Source organism: Lactuca saligna, chromosome 5 (assembly GCF_052625555.1).
Source record: "Lactuca saligna cultivar CGN05327 chromosome 5, ASM5262555v1, whole genome shotgun sequence".
NCBI lineage: Eukaryota > Viridiplantae > Streptophyta > Magnoliopsida > Asterales > Asteraceae > Lactuca > Lactuca saligna.
In genome coordinates, this window is record NC_136421.1 from 5,528,973 (window position 1) to 5,550,095 (window position 21,123).

General features: G+C 37.1%; 1 protein-coding gene across 1 annotated transcript; it reads left to right on the top strand.

Annotated features, from left to right (window-relative positions):
- The first annotated feature begins 3,046 nt into the window (after positions 1-3,046).
- On the top strand, positions 3,047-7,735 carry LOC145048785 (DNA-binding bromodomain-containing protein). Its single transcript, XM_078997390.1, has 9 exons — positions 3,047-3,533; positions 4,037-4,136; positions 4,221-4,299; positions 4,390-4,435; positions 4,516-4,614; positions 4,745-4,813; positions 4,905-5,244; positions 5,339-5,481; positions 6,050-7,735. Exons 1-9 carry the CDS (start codon positions 3,141-3,143, stop codon positions 7,154-7,156), a joined length of 2,376 nt encoding a protein of 791 aa, XP_078853516.1. The 5' UTR covers positions 3,047-3,140; the 3' UTR covers positions 7,157-7,735.
- The last annotated feature ends 13,388 nt before the right edge of the window (positions 7,736-21,123 follow it).

Consider the following 21,123-nt stretch of genomic DNA (forward strand, 5'->3'; position numbering starts at 1 on the left):
GCGTTTTATGGACACTCTTATATTTTAAATAAAACTTGTAATTGATATGAGTTTGAAAACAACTATATATGAGATTTTGTAATTTATGGAAATGTGTATGGATAATCAAAAATGAAAATATTCCTTTGAAAAATCGGGTCGTTACAAAAAACACTTTCATAATTTCCATTTCAATCTTCAAAATCCTTCACATTTTCTCTCAAAATTCATATGTACATCTCCCAATCTTTAAACTTTCCTCAAGAACATCTTCAAATCTTCTACAAGATTACCCAGAAAAACATTCAAACATCCCCAAGAAACAAAACACTTCATGTTAATTCTTAGGAAACTTGTAAGTCCACTTATTTAATCTAGAGTTTTTAAAACACTTTACATATTAATTTAACTAATTTACACACAATATTATGTGTTAAATATTCGTAGGATATAAATACGTTCACGTACTATAACTTGAAGACCACCACCATCACATCGTTATCCAACCAAAAACACACTCGAGGTGAGTTCATACCCCTACATTTTCCACGATTTTTCTATGTTTTAGGGGGGGTGGGGGAGATACAAGTAAAACACAAGAACACTTATGTTAAAAATAAAATATGATTACACATATTTTTACTACTCTTTGTGCAAAAATGCTAAAATACACGAAATAGATTTATTTCCAAATTCGTGAGCATATAGATGCAAAGTTTTGCTAGAATTACAAAGCTATAAAGTTTTCGTACAAGCACACTATGGTTTTCTTACAATATATATATATATATATATATATATATATATATATATAGACACACACACACACACATATATATATATATATACACACACACACACACGAAACATACAATTTGATTTCAATAAATAAACTATATTTAAAATAGTTTATAAGACTTTAGCCCTTTTGTAATATGTTGAGCAAAAATGGTATAATTATATAAACATGCATATATAATTATTTCAATTTATTGTATTATCATGGTAAATTAATAATAGAATACAAAGGATTCATTATTTCAACGAAACATTTATATAAACTTTAATAGGTATAGTTTATGGAACATTCACGCTATTTTACCCTTTGGGACACAAAAATAATTATTTAAAAGAATAATTATACTTACACTATATAACTACTACGGAAGGGTAATACATACAACTACAAGAAAAAAATGAATTTCATTACACTACACGTAAACCGGTTAATACATGATTGTGAGCCACTAACTTCATCGTACCTACCATAGTACATACTAAAGTCCTGAATTATAACCAGAGTATCTTGCAGGGAGAGCGTGATATTTGTGTATAGATCTATAAGGGACTAACAATCTCGCACCTAAATTGTTAGCTACAATTAGACCGACAGACCTGGGGTGACAAATGTCGTACCATTCCGATGCCTGAAGAGCGTCGTACAGGCCATTAATCGTTAGCATGGTTATTATAAACACTCACAATAAGTATTAACAAGACATTTGGTTTACGGGGCAAACATATCTTCAGATGGTTTTATTTAATAATAAAACTACATTAATCTATTTTACAATACAATTGGTAGTTCCAGATACATATATTCAAAGGGTTTTATACAGATACAACTACAATACACTATTTTCCAATACAATACAACTTACATTCCTGGAAACATGCATACAAATGGTTTTATAAAGATTAAAAATGCATTACACTACTTCAGAGTACAACAACACTTGTACATTTTCAGTCTTACGGTTTTTAAGACTACATTACATTTAACAGAAAATATTATATTTTCTAGGTGAACACACTACCATTTTCAAGGAATAATGACATATTTTTCTCATATAAAAATGTTTATGAACTCACAAACTTAATTGTTGATACTTTTCAAAACTACTTGTATTCCCAGGAAATCGGTAAACAGATACCCACAATAGTTCAGTGAAGATGGGACGTGGCATCGTCGCATCACATATTTTCGTTACATGTATTTGGATATCAAACAAACATCGATTCGAATGCAATGTAAAAACTTATATTTATCAGTATGATGGTTATAATGTTTTGATCTCTATCATTCAATTGTTGTGATACTGTACGTGACGTCTTTCGCTCCAGGACGTTTCTGTCGTTCCGGTTCGGGGGTGCGACAAACCTTGTGGTGATTTTCGAGGAAATCAACGGTGATTTTGGTAGATCATCAATCTCCAATGATTCGTCGATCTGAAGATGCAACTCGCCGACGTCGGCTATGGGGGATGAGATATCGTCGGCATCAGAATCGAAGAAGATGAAGATCGCATGCGACATTGGGATATTTTGTATTATGTTTTAGTAAATCAGAATTAACATATAATGTAATAAATTAATAATATATTTGTTTTCAGTAATACCTTATCTCATTTAATTAACATACCCCCGTCTCTTTAGTTTTCCGATTATTTACAAGAATTTTACCTTGCATCTCGATCATTTTTTTTTATTATCCAACGCTCTATCTTTAGTTCTCGAAAAACTTTAAGTGCTCAAATGATCATTTTTCTCTCTCTCCCACCCCTCCCCCCTCTCTTTCTTTCTTTCTTTATTTCTTTCTCTCTCTCTCTCTCTCTCTATATATATATATATATATATATATATATAAAACATAAATCCAAAAAACAAAAAAAAACAAACAATAACATGAAAATTGATGGGTGTTATAACATGTAGCCACTTTTTTCACTTGACATCATGTACATATGACATGTTATATAATGTGAAATTTTTTAGATATGATAATAATTTTTTAACTTGTTATACACACGTACCAATGGATAATCCTATAATGAAAATGTCATAACCTAAATATATTTTTCTAATTGTTGGTATTTCATCATTTATATCTCATTCACCGGTACATGGTTGCCTTCCATAACTGTTTTGGTAAAATATAAATTCAAAATTCTTTTTCTTACCCTTTGATGACATTCAAACTTTTGTTTCAAAAAAGGACAAAAAAAGTTCTGGTACCAAAATCCGAACCTGAGGCTCAGGTTAGGTTCGGTATACCTAGGGAAATAATACTCTGTAAACGGAACTCGTAAAAGAAGAGAGAGAAACAGCCTACAGAGAGAAGAGAGAGAGAAAGTGAGACAGGAAGCTCGGAGCAGAAAAAGATGGGTCAGATCGTGAGGAGGAAGAGGAGAGGAAGGCCATCTAACACAGATCGAGCTCGGATTAACTATTCCGCCACGCCCCCGTCACCGGTGGACCGACGGAGGAGCCGTAGACGCCGCAACGTCAGGTACAACTTTGACATCGATGACTATGTAGACGACGATGAGTTTTATGATGATGAAGATGAGGAAGTAGGTAGGAGAGAGAAGAAGCTCAGGTTATTGCTATCTGAAGATGATTCCAGGCCGAACACGCGGCGCGTGAGACACGCGCCCGCGTCTTCTTCGTCGGATGATTACGATGATGATGACGATGCCGATGTTAAGCATTCGAAGAAACGGAAAATTGATACAAGTGACGGAGAAGATGATGAAGATAATGAATTTGAAGAGGTAACTGATTAATTGCACTGAATTTATTCGTATTTGCAGACTGATGCGTCGTGATATTCAGCAATTGAGATATAGTGTACGTTTTCAGCTCAGTGGAATTCATTGTGAATTTTCTACAAGGCTCAAACGCCATTTTTGTGCGCATATATGCATATGTATATATGTGTGTCGGGTGTTGGGGTAGGAGAGATTGGATTGATTGCAACGGTCGAGTCAACTGTCAAAAACTAACCCCCACAAAATCACACACAGAATATAAGCACGCTGCCCACCTTTCTCTCTCCGCCACTCTTTTTTCCTCCCCCCTCTCTCTCTACAACACTCACACGCATCCTCTCTCTTTCTCTCTCCATCTCTCTCTGATTTCGTGTCACTCACTACTCTGTCTTCTGCTTGTATAGGTCTCTGCCGCCTACATTCTGCAAGAATTTTATATATTGAATATTGTTTCGTATGTCTATTCAGCTCCTAGTTTTGATGTTCCGTTTTTCTCATTTTGACAGATAAGAGGGCGGAAATTGGAAGAAGAGGACGATGAAGAAGAAGAAGAACAAGAAGAAGAAGAAGAAGACGAAGCACCAGGAGGGTCGGACTTCGTTTGTGGTTAGTTACCATTTTCGGTTCTGTTCATTTCTGCTTCAACATCATGCTAGTTCATTACCAATTTTTCATTGTAATATTGAGTAGGGATGGCGTCAGATCTTTCTAAAGGGGTACCTTTGCCTGACAAAAAGACTCTAGAGTTGATTCTCGACAAACTTCAAAAGTAAGTATGAGTAGTTTAATATTTGAAATCATGTTCTTTTTGGGTTAAAGCTTGTTGAGTATGTAATTTTGGATGGCTTAATTGTGGCAGAAAAGATACTTATGGTGTTTACGCTGAGCCAGTTGATCCTGATGAGGTACTTTTGAGAGACTCTAGTTTTAGTATTATCTTGTTGTACTTTGGATATAACTGACATTGTTGTTTTGTATATTGCAGCTTCCTGATTATCATGATGTGATCAAGCACCCAATGGACTTCGCCACTGTGAGGAAAAAGCTTGCAAAAGGAGCCTATTTAAGTTTAAAAGAATTTGAGGTTGGTTTGATCGGTTGTGCTTCTGATGAAATGAGGGGCTCCAAGTAGTTGTTGCTAAAATGCTCCAATGCTTGGATACCTGTTTAATAGTTATCTTAAGAAGCTTAACAACTGGTTTTCATGAATGCAGAGTGATGTGTATCTGATTTGCACCAATGCAATGCAATACAATGCACCAGATACAATCTACTATAAACAGGTATTCACTTTGAATGTTCCCTTTTGTTTCCCTTTTGTTTCCCTGGATCTTGTTCAGTTTGTTGATCTCACCACTCTAATAATTTGGGAAGGCAAGCTCTATTCAAGAGCAGGCGAAACTAAGATTCCAGAGACTAAGAGCAAATGTTGATCGATCCGAGATAGAACTCAACACAGACCATAAAATAACACCAACTACCTTCTCCCCACCTAAAAAACAATTAAAGAAACCACCTGTGCATGATGACCCTGTTGAGTCTGAAACCTTATCTGGTGCCAATGGTGCCAATGTCAGATTACAAGAATTCCCAAATGGCTCATCTGCCCAGACTCCTATCAGGCCAAATCCATATAGTAGTGGTGAAGTGCTTATTCCTGAAAACTCTTCCTTTCCTGATAACAGTCTAGATAAAGACCAAGATTCAGTACCAGGTATCTATCTCATTGCAATATTTCAAATCTATTCACACTCTGCATTTAGCAAATTATATTCCATCAATATATATATACTAAACTGCTTATTCAGGAAAGGGTTTAATGTCTAAACCTGGAAGGAAAGCTGTACATGATGAAAATAGACGTGCAACATACAACACATCTGTTGAACCAGTAACTGAATCAGACTCCATATTTTCAATCTTTGAGGGTGAAAGCAAGCAGTTCATTCCTGTATGTCGCAATTTTCCTTATTCTTTTTTTCATATTTGACGCTACTAGTAATAGGTATGTTCCCCATGTGGATTCCAACGGAATTCGAATTCGAGATCCGTTTCCATTCCGTGGTGTGATTGGTTGCCAAATGGATGGAATTCAATTCGATCGGAGTCCTTCAAACTCCATGTTTGATGGTCTCTAGAGGTGGGAGGAATTTAATTCCAGTATTCTTTTTTTTTTTTTTTTTTTATACAAGTCCAAAATACCCTCCTTATCTATATATATATTGAGATGGTAGAAACAAAAAAAAGTCAATGATGTATTATAAAAAATATTTAGTCTTTATGATTGCCTTCCATTCCCTTTCCCTTTCCTAGGTATAGATTCAACTTTCAAGATTATGTATATAGTATTTAATTACTACAGTATTATATACCGAAAAGCTAAACATAATAAAAGCTAATTAAAGGCTATATGAGATTATATTAAAAAAAAAATGTAATCATTCATAGTATACTAGAGAAAAGAAAATTATAATTTAATAGAAATGATGAAATTTAACAAAAAGGTTATGTTATGTTAGGTGGGTCTACATGCAGATCATTCATATGCGAGAAGCCTGGCTCGTTTTGCTGCAACACTGGGATCGGTTGCTTGGAAAGTCGCATCTCAAACCATAGAACAAGCGTTGCCAGGTGGCGTCAAATATGGGCGCGGATGGGTTGGTGAATACGAACCACTTCCCACTTCAGTCCTAATCATGCCTGGAGACTACACCTTAAAAGATTTTCTACAAGAAAAAACAACAGCAGCTTCTACAAGTAACAATAATAAACCCCCTAAACCTAAATCTGTAAAACATGAGTCTCCTACCCCTAGGGAACCCCCCATTAGACCTCCTTTCTTCAAATTTTCTGCTTCAGACTCATTGGTCGAACTGAACCACCCTCCACCCCCACCCCCACCTGTAATTACAAGAAAACCGGTTCACACCACCGCCTCTGACATCCCGTCACCACCAGTTTCACGAAACGGAAATCTTATGTACTCAAATACTCAGAATGACGGATTTACCCCTGGGAGACCAAATAAAGTAAACACAACACCAGCACCAACAGCAGTTGGTCAGGAACTGCAAGACCCGGTTCAGATGATGAAAATGTTAGCCGAGAGGAGTCAAAATCAACAGAATAACAACTTGAACAGTTTTGGTTTTGACTCAAAGGGGTTGAAAAGGGAGGATCCAAGTGGTAATGCAGCAGCTGCTCAGGCGTGGATGTCGTTAGGTGGGACTGGGACCCACAAACAACAGATACCAGTTGAGTCTTTGTATAGCCGAAATCAAGCTCCTCAAGTCTCACGGTTTCGTGGCGAGCTTCATTTTCAGGGCCAACAACAACAACCGGTTCAGGCGTTTGTCCCTCAACAAGTCCAGGGGGGTGGGGGTCATCTTCAAAATAGACACATGGGTTTGGGTTTCCCTCAGTTAGTCACTGCTGACCTGTCGAGGTTCCAGATGCAGCCTAGTTGGAGAGGGGTAGGGGTTAACCCACAGCAGTTGAGACCAAAGCAACAGGAATCATCCACATGTCCACCAGATCTGAATATAGGCTACCAGTCATCTCCTGTGAGACAGTCTACTGGTATGCTGGTGGACTCTCAGCAACCTGATTTAGCTTTGCAGCTCTAAAAATCTAATAAAACAACACAAACCTTGCTTTGCTTGGATGTTTATCTGCTAATGCACCACCATCAACCATGCATCGCATCCAATCAGAGTTAGGTGACTTGGTGGTGCGGATGGAAATGTGAAGTAGAAAGTAGAGTTGGATAGTTATAGATGGGGTTGGTGTTGGTTCATGGATGGATTATGGATAGATGGGGGAGATGATTAAGTTGTTAATTGTTATATATATATATATATATATATATATATATATATATATATATATATATATATATATATATATATATATATATATATATATATATATATATATATATATATATATATATATATATATATATAGTTGTATGCTGCTTTGTATTTGATTATTTTCATCATGGGGTTTATAACAGGTTTCATGTTTGAATATCCCGCGGATTATTATTGATTTCATATCAAGTCATCATGTCATGTTTGTAATTGTAGGTCGGAAGCTTGAATTTTGGCCTGGAGGAGTTACTTATAAGGTTGGGTACACCTCATTTCCATCCATTTATGGAAAATATCGACTATGGAATATATTGATTCCTTTTCTTTTTTGTACCGATTTACTACTTCATTAACTGTTAACGATCATTAAGGATCCGATAACCTTTGATAAATTTTGACTGTTATATGCTAACTAAGCAACCAATAACCTTAGCCAATCTGTTTGCTAAGATTTTTGCGGTCATCTTGTATTGCATTCCATTTAAAGTAATACGACGAAAATCTTGAATGATAATTAGATTAGATACCATCAGAATCAGAGCAACAAACGTAGACTTATAATCGGCTTGATTGTTACGGTCTTCAAAAAATATGTCACAAACCCCATAATATCATCCTTTATTCTCCCTATATATATATATATATATATATATATATATATATATATATATATATATATATATATATATATATATATATATATATATATATATATATATATATATATATATATATATATATATATAGGGGAGGGTTCAATTGAGAAAAAAAAAAGTTGAGAATGGAAGAATTATTTTCAGCCAATCATTTATTTTTGCCGTAAAAGGTTCCAACGTACCGGTGGAAATAGGAAACAAATGCACATGTGTTTTCCAACATAACATATTTCCTTAAACTATGCTAATCATTACCTTAATATATACAAAAACATAATTTTTTTCGTTTTTTTTTTTAAATTTTTATAAGCTATTTTTATCAAAATATTATTTTAAATATACCAAAATTCATGATTTTTTATTCACTACAAATAGACATCCATATTGATATAGTTTTAAGATTATATATATATATATATATATATATATATATATATATATATATATATATATATATATATATATATATATATATATATATAATATTTTCAGCTATCGTTATTCATAAATGAATAACAATGCATCAGGTTTTATTACAGTACATTCGTTATTCACTTATGAATAAAAAGTATGATTTTTTTTTTTTTTTTTTTACAATTTAAGTATCATTCATATATGAATATAACATATAATAAACATAGTATATTCATATTTTAATATTGGATGATGAATTCACTTGTGAATATTAACATAGTATATTCACTTGTGAATATTAGATGGTATATTCACTTATGAGTATTAAATGATATTTCATATGTGAATATTAAATACTATTACATGGTATATCACATGTGAATATTACAGAGTATATTCACTTGTGAATATTAGATGATATATTCACTTTTGAATATTACACAGTATATTCACATATGAATATTACAAGGTATATTCACTTATGAATATTGAAGGTATTTTGATAAATATATATAATTTTTATATGTTATTCACATATGAATAACATACAGACTTGCATATTTGTTTTGTGTTTTTAATAATCATATACTGATTCAGGTGAGAAAACATATTCATATGTGAATATAACGTGGTAATTTAGTTTATGCATTTCATCAAACAGTTAGAGTGCAAACAAGTTAACTATTTTAAAAATGTTAAAAACATCAAGTTATCAATTCCAAATCATCATATACTTCCGATTTCGACTTCAGATGCGACATCCTATCTCTGATCGATTTCTCAATTTGATTTTGATTTCCGAAATCCGATTGGGAACCTATGAGTACCGATTCTAAGTCCATCAATGTCGACTGTGATTGCGAGTCCAGAACTCCGATTCCAATTTCATGAACAGCGAATAAATTCCGGTTTAGTTGAAGAAATCTGGATGATTATTGAAGGTTGGAGGAAAATTTTTGATGATGAACGAAAAGTTATCAAATTCTCTATAGTTACGTATTTGAGATTGAAGGTTATTATGATATTTACAAGTTTGCCACCGTGTCTTTTATGCTTAGATTAAATGAGTGGCTGGGAATGATTCCCCCATTCTCAACCTTTTTTATTTTATCAATTGAACCTACCTCTCTCTCTCTCTCTCTATATATATATATATATATATATATATATATATATATATATATATATATATATATATATATATATGTATATATATATATATATATATATATATATATATATATATATATATATATATATATATATATATATAGACTTAGATTATTCTATTCAAGGTAATTATTGTGTTATTGTATGCATAAATATGGACCAATCAATTTTACTTATTTTAATAAAGTGAATAATACATATTATTAAATTAAAGATAATTAGAAAATACCATTTAAATTCATTTTAATGATATTTTAGTCAATTAATATATATATATATATATATATATATATATATATATATATATATATATATATATATATATATTGCATATTTTAAGGGATAATAGATTCTATTAATTTAAAAAATTTGATTGTAGTGATGATAATTCTCGGATATTGCTAGAATATATTCATCAAAAATAAAAATATTCTTGAACCGTAAAATAATAAAAATATTTTTGAACCTATTTCTTGATCATAACTTTAAAAACGTTTTGGAGAATAGCAAATTCTTGAACCATCAATTGAAGAATAAAAACAAACATTATATTAATTCTTATAGAATACAGGTAACAATTGCTAAGAATTACATTTATTGTTAAAAAATAAAAACTAAAAAAACTTTTAAATCGGGAAAAAAACATCAAAATCTAACCAAAACACTAATATATTCTAAAAGAATAATGTTGATAATAATCACTTTCAATTTTATGGTTCATTCTTCAAACATCAGTTGCTTCTAGAGGAAACAAATCCAATGCACAAATCAGTGAGAAAATATTCATATTCAATTCCAACATAATTGGAATTCGTGATTACATTTTGATAGAATTGGAATTCAATAGTCAGTTACGGTATGCATTATGTTGGAAAAATATCCAAAGTAAAATACAATTTAATGAGAATGATATTGTTAGATATTCCAAGATAGAAACTCATTCATTTTCATCAGCAACATCTAACTCTCAAAGTTCAGAAATTAGTTGATTTCGGCTCTCAACCACTTGTAGAAGTAAAATCCCAATTTAAGGAGCTGTTTGTTTTTTATACTAATGACGAAAATATCCCTACAACACAATATTCATAAAATTCATAGAAGTCGCCCAAAGTGTTCACAACATCAACTAATCACGACCAAAGTGTTCACAACACTAAAGAGAGTACTGTAACATAGCCATTGTTTTGAAACCCAAATATTTCAGTAACCCAACTAAAAACTCAACTCCTGTGTTAACAAAACACATTATGTTTACACGTAGGCGAGTTTTCTTGATAGGATCTGGATACAGGAAACAAAAAGATTAGAGCTTTATTAATCAAGATTCTGAACAATCAATCTACATTGACAAATAAAAGATTTCAAACAATACGCTAAAAGAATACAACTTTATAGATCTAAGATTCTGAACTCCAAAAAGTACAAACAGAAAACCACAGACCAACAAAAGTAAATCCCAAGGGAAATAGAGAAATCAGCATTTGTGAACTACAAGAATTCAAGACAATTTTGAATTTTTATGTTAACAAAACAAATTATGTTTACCTGTGGGCGGTGATGTGGGCGGCGACAGGAGATGGAGAAACGCTGATGTCGGTTGTGGAGTAGTATCGATGGTGGTCGTGGAGTATCGCAGTAAGTGGATGAAGCATTGGTGGTCGACTGGTCAGGTGATAATCGATGAAGCAGGTATGGATCGGCGATGGAGAGGAGGAGTGCCGGTAAAAGGTTCGCCGCCACAGATGGAGCAGCGATGGTGAAATCTTGCCTCGCCTGAGATAGAGCAACATCGACGATGGAAGGAGGCAAGGGAATGGAGATGGATTTGAAGCAAGGAATGACGGTGAATAGGGTATTGTTTTGAGTTCATGAGAAGACGATAGATAGATGATGAGTTAGGTTAGGTTAGCATTGGGTGGAAGATTGAGGAAGACGCGTTTATTTATTTAGGTTAAAATCCAATACCATGATTATAGGGATTATTTTTGGAAGTCACTAAACAAATTACTAAATTACCCTTATTGTAACGATGAGATTTTCAAAACAAAATTTTCATTTTTCAACACCTAAATTTATATAAAAATATTCTCAAAAGTATTCAACAATAGTTATCAAAACATAACATATCCCAAGATCACAAAATCAAATCCCTTCTCTAGTGTGTACGGGTCACGACGACGCCTTTCCACGGTCCTTGCTAGTACCCGAAACACATAACACAACAACTGTAAGCATAAATGCTTAGTGAGTTCCCCAAAATACCACATACAACACATACGCCACTCGAGGCTAATGTACGACCGTCCGGTCGATGTGTCTCAGTGGGACCCTCCAGTCCTGTAGCTCGTTGGGCCCTCCGGCCCGGTCTAAATCTTTGGATCCTCTGGTCTGTATCGTTGGATCTTTCGGTCCGGTCTACACAATCATATAACATACAAATATCACATAGCACATAGATTCACATAATCTCATACATAACACATAAGACCTTCCGGTCCACATAAATACCACTCTAGGTAACGTATAGTGAGAAGACTCACCTCGTGTAGCTCGGTAATTCGTAAATCTCAGAAATCTCGGACTCCGTGGGATAAGATCTAGCCTCCGCCTAATCATATAAAATAACACTCAACATCAACACATTTCCCAAGGCTAGACCATTCCCTCTAATCACTCTCAGGAAGGTAAAAGACCATTTTACCCCTTACTTGGCTCAATTACACTAAAGTTGACCAAACCCTAAAAGTCAACAAAAGTCAACCCTCCGGGTTACGCTGCACGTACCAAACGTGTACGCTGGGCGTACCCGGAGCCTTCACAGAATCGGGGTCGCGGCCCCTTACGCCGCGCGTACTGGGATTACGCCCAGTGTAATACCCAGTTTCCTTATCCATCTCATTCAGGTCTTAATTGGGTAAGGCTTGCATTCAAAATTCAGATCTAATTCCTCTAATATGACTAAATCCATAAAGTTGAAACCTTTAAGCCTTTGCATGGCTGTAAAGGTCATTTTTATGCTCAAAACACCTTTCCTCTTTCCATAATGAGACTATAACTCATGCATGACACAAGATCCGCGTCCAAGACTGGATTTTTATGAATCCTCAACACAATATACACTAGAAAAGGTCAGATCTAAGCTCATGGAGACTCTTTGCACACAAAGTCTCCAACTTTGAACCAAAACCCTAAAAATGGTCCAAAAGGAAAAACTTATGAAGAACAAGGAAAGCTTTCAGCTTTTTACCTTAGAAGGGATCTCCAACCACTGTAGAACTCAGATCTACACTTGTTCTTCAACTTCTAGCTCCAACAATGGCTCCTTCTTCTCCTTCTTCACCTTGAAAAGATAACTTCAAGCTCAAAACACACACACCAACTAAATCATGGATCTCAGCTCTCTAAGGACTCACTCAAGGGGATATGGTGGCTAGGGAAAAGGACTACATGTTCCTTTTATAGCGCAAAAGCCAGGAATTAGGGTTTGCATCTGGGATCGCTATGCCGAGTGTAACCCCTAGGTACGCCCAGCGTACCCAGGCGAGCCCGCGTTCAATTTAAGTGCATGAGTACGCGCGGCGTACGCCCAGCGTACTCACCAATCCACCAAACAACTTTAAGGGACTAATTTGTCAACTCTCCCAAAATAGAAGGGTCAATAAGCTTACCAGGTTTTCGGGCTGTTACAATTCTCCCCCACTAGAACCAGACTTCGCCCTCGAAGTCTCATGCCGCGAACAAATCCGGATGCTGCTCCCACATCTCCGAATTTGGCTCCCAGGTCAGCTCGGACCCTCTCCGATGTTGCCACCGGACCTGAACCAGGGGCACTTCCTTGTTCCTCAGAACCTTGATCCTCCGATCCAAGATTGCGATCGGCTTCTCAGCATAATTCACACTTGCGTCCACATGGATATCCTCTAATGGTACCACTGCCGAATCATCAGTAATACACTTTCTCAGCTGCGACACGTGGAAGGTATCATGAATCTGGTCCAACTCCGCAGGTAGCTCCAAGCGATAGGCTACTTTGCCCACCCTCGCGATTACTCTAAACAGCCCAATATATCGGGGGCCCAGCTTGCCCCTCTTCCTGAATCGGATCACTCCTTTCCAAGGAGATATCTTCAGGAGCACGAAATCACTAGCCTGGAACTCGAGTTCGGATCGTCGCCTATCCGCATAACTCTTCTGGCGACTCTGGGCGGTCAACAACCTCTGTTTGACCTGTTGTATCTGCTTTTTCGTCTGAAGCACTATCTCTGTACTACCCATCACACGTTTCCCTACCTTGCCCTAGCAAATGGGGGTCCGACACCTCCTTCCATACAACAACTCAAAGGGTGGCATACCAATGCTCGAGTGATGGCTATTGTTATAGGAAAACTCAGTCAAGGGCAAATACGTGTCCCAATTCCCGCCGAAATCCAGTACACATGCCCGAAGCATGTCCTCGATCGTCTAAATCGTCCGCTCGCTCTGCCCGTCGGTCTGTGGGTGGTATGCGGTACTAAAATGCAGTCTCGTACCCAATTCCTCATGAAATTTCTTCCAGAATCTGGAAGTGAAGCGTACATCTCGATCTGAGACGATCGATATCGGTACACCATGCCGCGATACCACCTCCTTCATGTACAACTCTGCCATCCTCTCCGCAGAAGAGCTCTCACTAATGGTAAGGAATTGAGCGCTCTTCATCAACCTATCCACAATCACCCAAATTGCATCGACACCCCTAGAAGTCCTCGGCAATTTGGTGATAAAATCCATGGTAATTTGTTCCCACTTCCACTCGGGAATCTCTAACAGCTGCAACTTACCATGTGGATGCTGGTGCTCGGCCTTAACCTTGCGACAGGTCAAGCACCTCTCTACGAACCATGCAACATCCCTCTTCATACAGGGCCACCAATACTCCTTCTTCAGGTCCAAATACATCTTAGTGGCCCTAGGGTGGATCGAGAACTTCGATCTATGCGCCTCCTCCATCAAGACGGTACGCGTTCCGCCCACAAACGGTACCCAAACCCGACCCTGGAAGGTCATAAGTCCTCGACTATCGGTAACAAACTCTGATACATGCCCGATCACTCGCTCCCTCTTGCGGTTCTCCGGTCTCACAGCCTCTGCCTGGGCTCCTCGAATGGTGTCCTATACCGGAGTCATCACTGTCAGTCTCATGCAAACATCTCGTATCGGGGCGCCCTCCGCCCTACGACTCAGGGCATCGGCTACAACATTAGCCTTGCCCGGGTGGTACAGGATCTCACAGTCGTAATCCTTCACCACATCCATCCATCTCCTATGGTGCATGTTCAGATTGGGCTAATCCATCAAATACCTCAAGCTCTTGTGGTCAGTGTATATCGTACACCGAACCCCATACAAATAGTGCCGCCAGATCCTGAGGGCGAACTACTGCCCCTAATTCCAGATTGTGAGTAGGATACCTTGACTCATGAGGCTTTAGTTGTCTCGATGCATATGCTATTACATGCCCTCTCTGCATAAGCACCGCTCCCAACCCTGATATCGATGCATCACAATATACCACGAAATCCTCCATCCCTTCCGGAAGGGCCAACACCGGGGCTTCGCATTATAACGCCTGTGTTTCTGGGGTTTCCATTTTTAGCAATGTAATAGTCTAGGTTAACCTTTGTAACCCGTTTTGAAATAATAGAAGTGTATTATTTGAGTATTATGTGTTTTGTGCTTAATTGCTTAATTATGTGGTTTGATTAATTAAGAATAAAAATAATCATCAAAATTTAAGTGTATAATAAACTTGATATCTTTAGATAATGTTGTAGTAGTTGAAACAAGGTTTGCGAAGATATAAAGAATGCCGAAATCCGAGTTATAACGAAGAAGTTATGACCTGTCGAAGTTTCGCGACAAAATCGGCACCGTTGAATAACGTAAAAAGTGAAATTTACGTTAGAGCGATATTTAGCCTTAGTGATCTAAACGAGAATCGAAGATCTCGTTGTTAGTATCAAAGCGATAAAAAGTTAGGCGAGAACGGACGTCAAACGAAGAAGTTATGAATTTATAACGAAACTTTCTGTCCCGACCTATTAAAAATAAATAATAAAAATAAAGTCAAAATTAGCCGACGGAGTCTAAACGAAAGTTGTAGAGCGTAGTCTCACCTTCACGTGGATATAAAGAACGGCGAAAACAGAGTTTGTATGAAGAAGATATGAATTTCCGAAGTTTATTAAATAATTTGTATTTAATTTTAATTGGAAAATCCGGCCTTATCCGAAGGCGAGTCACCGGACTCATTCGGAGTACGCCCCGCATACAGCGAAGATGTCGACACTCGCACTCGAGGACTTCGGATGACGAACGCAGTGACGATTTCGGACCAGTACCCCCCGCGTACTCCGAGGCACCAACCTCCTATAAAAAGGATGCGAGGGCAGCCGGCTTCTTTGCTATTTTTCTCCATTCTCTCTCCTATTTTGCCTCGATTTGCGTGCCAGAAATACCCCGAAGCCCCGGTAATATTCTCGAGTCCCGAAGCAAGTCCCGAGATCCCGAAGATCCCGAGAAGTGCGGTTTTCGAGTCGAAGCTCTGCCCGCGAGAAGTTCGATTTTTGTAGAGATCTTCCAGATCTGCTGATGATTTCTACTTTTGCAAGTCGTAGTGCTGTCCGATCATCTTCTGATCATGTGAGTGTATACTACCTTTCATAAACGCAATAATAATACAAGTATGGTTTGAGTGTATTAAGTATATTGTTGTTTATACATGTGAGTGCGTTGTTACTTTCTCCTAACGTATAATTATGAAGTATTTTATACGAGATACGTGTTATGTGTATATTTTGTTGTTATGTGTGTGAATGTATATTCACTTTCTTCTATCTTACAGATCTGATTATTTCTATATGAAATACGTGTTATGTGTGTCTGCCTCATCTGTTATATGGAAAATGTATTGATCAAGCATGCTATACAGGTTTTGAAAATATGTATAAAAATGTATGTTCTTATCTACTAATATGTTGGGTAGAACATGGGTAGATAGTTGGTGTGTAATAAACAGATGAGAGGCCTCGTTGTTGTTTTGATCCAGTCATCTAGCGGAATTTAGATGACGACCACGGACTTTTCTAGACAATCCAATGGAACGCTAGCAGACTCATAACCTGTAGGTGTTAATGAACTTGGGTGTTCATTCGCTGTATTCCATCCCCCTCATGGTTGCCTTATTTGACTTATATTGCTGAGGAACCCCTGCAGCATGTGTTGTCACCCCGATAAAAATATTCTTAGATTAGGTCCCTTGTGTTAGTTATTTTAGGGACATAAAGTGAGAATAACGAGAATGGGTAACTGGGTTATTGTTGGTTGATAATAATTAATTTAATTATTTATTGTGGGTTGAAAACCCTATATGCTCACCAGGCTCCCAAGCCTGACCCACTCAGTCTTATTTGTATTACAGGAAGTGGCGCAAGGGCGTAAGATGGATGAACCATCAAGTTGTTTTGTTTACAAGTCTGTATATGTATATATTTGTTGAATGAGTTGTAATGTTATCGTTTATGCTTATTGGTCTATATCGGAACATGACACCTCGGGTTTTGATTATATAATGAAAAATACATTTCTTTTATGAAATGCTTTGGTAAACATTGTTTTATCATGTTTTGTTTTTGGGAACAAATTCCGCAACTCTTTCAAATCAAAAGGATTTACTCTGAATTTATTTTAAAAGCATAAATAAAAATCGGTCTTTTCTGGCCGAGATTTTGGGTATGTTACAGTTGGTATTAGAGCATTCGTTTAAGCGAACTAGGAATTTTTAGGATTTCTAGACATAAACTTAGGATGCTAAGTGAAATTTTGAGATGTGTGTCTATTATATTTTAGACACGAGCACTAGTTTATTTTAGGAAAGTTGCCTAAAATGCTTTATGTGCTAAATGTTATATGTTTCCATATATGATATTATCTGTTCGGATCTTTGGTCTGTTGCCGACCGGATCTAGAAACTTTATGTGTGTAGGATTCTAAGCGTACGTCTACGATATTAGAACTAGCATGTAAACGTTTCGGAGTGATAAAGATGATTTGAATATCTATCGTGAATGAGGATCTAATTTCACCTTATTCGGTGTGTAGATCAAAAATGGTGAGAACAAGAAGTGGAGTTGGAAATGCTGATGAAAACAGGAATCAACCACCAGTGATTGAGCAAAGCCCTGTCGTAGCAGCAGCTCCTGAGCCAATTACAATGGCCGGTGTGCAATTGATGATTCAAACAATGTTGGATCGTCAGATGGATGAAACTAGACGGTTGCTTCAACAGAATCGTGAAGAACTGTCAATTCGTGTGGAAGAACCTGAATTAAATGAAGGGCACTCGGAAGGTGGAAACTTTAGTGGGTTTATTGGTCAAGCCAACCCACCGATAGTTAGGCGAGATAACAATGATGGAAGAAATGATGGAAGGGGATGCAAGTACAAGGACTTTCTAACTTGCAAACCATCGACCTTCAATGGAAAGGAGGATCCGATTGGAGTTATGGATTGGATCTAAGAAATGGAATTGGCCTTCATGACTTGTGGCTGCAGAGGCAAGTTGTAGACTATCTATGCAGTACGTCAGTTCCGAGGAGGAGCTGTTTGTTGGTGGAACACTCTAGGGAAGACGTTAAGCCCAAATGAGCCACTGCAATTGACATGGGCAAAATTCTTGGTACAGTTCAAGCGCAAGTTCTGCTCAGCTCAAAATCTGTTGGAATTGGAGAACAAGTTTCTGACATTAACGAAAGGCAGCATGTCAGTCGATGAATACACCAATAAGTTCACCTATAAGATGGAGTTTGTCTTGCGTATCGTTCCAGACGAGCTGACAAAGGTGGACCGGTATGCGAAGGGACTCCATGGGAGTATGAGGTGCCAGTACGTCAGGCACATACTTTAGAGGCAGCTATCTGGGCTGCCAAGTCTGTTGAGAACATGATAAAGGGGAGAACCACCAACAAGGTTGAGGTTGGTGAGAAGAGGAGGTTTGAGGGAACATCTGGTTCCGGTAAGAAAAGCAAATTTTCGAAATCTGATTCGAAAAGGTTTGGTGGGGGAAAAGGAGGAGAAGCAAAGTGGTGTTAAAAGTGTAAGAAAAAACACTTTAGGAAATGTAGCGAGGATGTAACCTGCTACAAGTGTGGGAAGGTTGGACATTTTGCCAATGAATGTCCGAACAACAAAAGGATGTGTTTTGGTTGTAATGAAGAGGGGCATATTTTGAAAGACTATCCGAAGAAGAAGGAGGCAGCTAAGCCCAACATTCCACCAAAGCCGAAGGCGAGAGCATTCCAGATGACACTGGAAGCCGCTAAAGATGAAGCTGATGTTGCTTCAGGTACCTTTCTCGTAAACAAATTGCCTGCCCAAATTTTATTTGATTCTGAAGCCAATTACTCCTTTATATCGCATGAATTTGGTAGAAAACTAGCTTTGCCTGTTGATAGACTAGAAAATGCTTTATTAGTTGAAGTTGCTTGTGGCAAGTTTGTACCTGTTAGCCATCGTATGAAAAACATCTTAATCGACCTTAATGGGAATAAGTTTCACGAAGAATTATTACCTATCAAACTTAATGGTTTCGACATCGTGTTGGGAATGGATTGGCTCAGCGCCAATGATGCCGAAATTTTATGCAAGAAGAAGATAGTTAAGGTAAACCCACCAGGGAAGGAATTGTTTATGGTGTATGGAGATAAACGTAGAGTAAATTCTGGAATCATTTCTCTAATGAAATCCAGAAAGTGTTTGACCAAGGGATGTACATCATATTTAGCATTCGTGATTGATGCTAAGAAGGAAAAGAAGGTGATGCAGAGTATTCCAGTGGTGTGTGATTATCCGGAAGTATTTCCCGAAGATCTTCCTGGATTACCGCCTGATCGACAAGTGGAATTGCGTATTGACTTGTTACCAGGAACAACGCCAATTGCAAAAGCACCTTATCGATTAGCACCGACGGAGATGAAGGAGCTGATGATGCAACTTCAGGAGTTGTTGGACAAAGGTTTCATTAGACCTAGTTCATCACCCTGGGGAGCTCCGGTGTTATTCGTGAAGAAGAAAGATGGAAGTATGAGAATGTGCATTGGTTACAGAGAGCTGAACAAGGCAACAATAAAGAATAGATATCCGTTGCCGAGGATTGATGACCTATTTGATCAATTGCAAGGTTCGAGCTATTTCTCGAAGATCGATCTAAGGTCAGGATATCATCAGCTGAAAGTGAGAGAGCAGGATATAGAGAAGACTGCGTTCAGAACTAGATATGGACACTACGAGTTCTTGGTTATGTCGTTTGGACTAACCAATGCTCCGACAACATTCATGGATTTAATGAATAGGGTTTGTAATCCGTTCCTTGATAGATCCGTGATAGTGTTCATAGACGACATTCTGATTTACTCAAAAAGCCAAGAGGATCATGGCAGACACTTGCGAGAAGTGTTAGAAGTCTTGAAGAAGGAGAAGCTGTATGCTAAGTTCTCCAAATGTGATTTTTGGATTCGAGAAGTCCAATTCTTGGGTCACGTGGTCAACCAAGAAGGTATAATGGTTGATCCAACAAAGATTGAAGCTGTAATGAAGTGGGAACAACCGAAAAGTCCCACGGAGATCCGAAGCTTTTTAGGATTAGCCGGATATTACCGAAGGTTTATCCAAGGCTTTTCTTCGATTGCTACTCCATTGACATCTTTGACCCACAAAGGAGCTACTTATGCTTGGCATGATAAGCATAAAGAAGCATTCAAGAAGCTAAAGAAGAAGCTATGCGAGGCACCGATACTTTCTCTACCCGATGGAGTTGAAGACTTCGTTGTTTATAACGATGCGTCTGGTGTTGGATTGGGTTGTGTTTTAACCCAAAGAGAAAAGGTGATAGCATATGCGTCTCGACAGCTGAAGGATCATGAAAAGAATTACCCGACTCATGATTTGGAGTTGGCAACGGTAGTTTTCGCTCTGAAAATATGGAGGCATTACCTCTATGGCACGAAGTGCAAACTTTTCACTGATCATAAGAGTCTCCAATATCTCTGGTGGTTGTCGAGGCCAACACAAATAATAACCCTAAGTATTACACACTAAAATAGTGTATAGTGGTAAAGGGATCGAATCCACGGAGATTGGTTCAATTTGATAACTCTATGAAAAATCTCTTTGTCAAAATACTTGTGAAATAACAATAAAAATAAAATGGGGGTTTTGGTGTTTTGAAATACTTGAAACGAACTAGAGTTAACTATGATTTAAATAGACAAATGCAACAAAAATAAGAGTTTGATGTAAAATCAATAAGGGAGAGATGGTTGACTTAAAGTTTCCTCACTTTGACTTTAGATGAACATATCATTAGAACCCAATAGTGCAATACTTTGATTTAAATCTTTAATTTAGTTATAGTAATCCAAGGAGCTTGAGATTACCTAGACTTTT

Excerpts from the sequence above, each read along its gene's own strand:
- LOC145048785 (XM_078997390.1), top strand. The coding sequence starts at position 3,141 with ATGGGTCAGATCGTGAGGAGGAAGAGGAGAGGAAGGCCATCTAACACA. Across the intron at positions 4,615-4,744 it reads TAAGTTTAAAAGAATTTGAG|AGTGATGTGTATCTGATTTG; the intron begins GTTGGTTTGATC and ends TCATGAATGCAG. Across the intron at positions 5,482-6,049 it reads AAAGCAAGCAGTTCATTCCT|GTGGGTCTACATGCAGATCA; the intron begins GTATGTCGCAAT and ends ATGTTATGTTAG.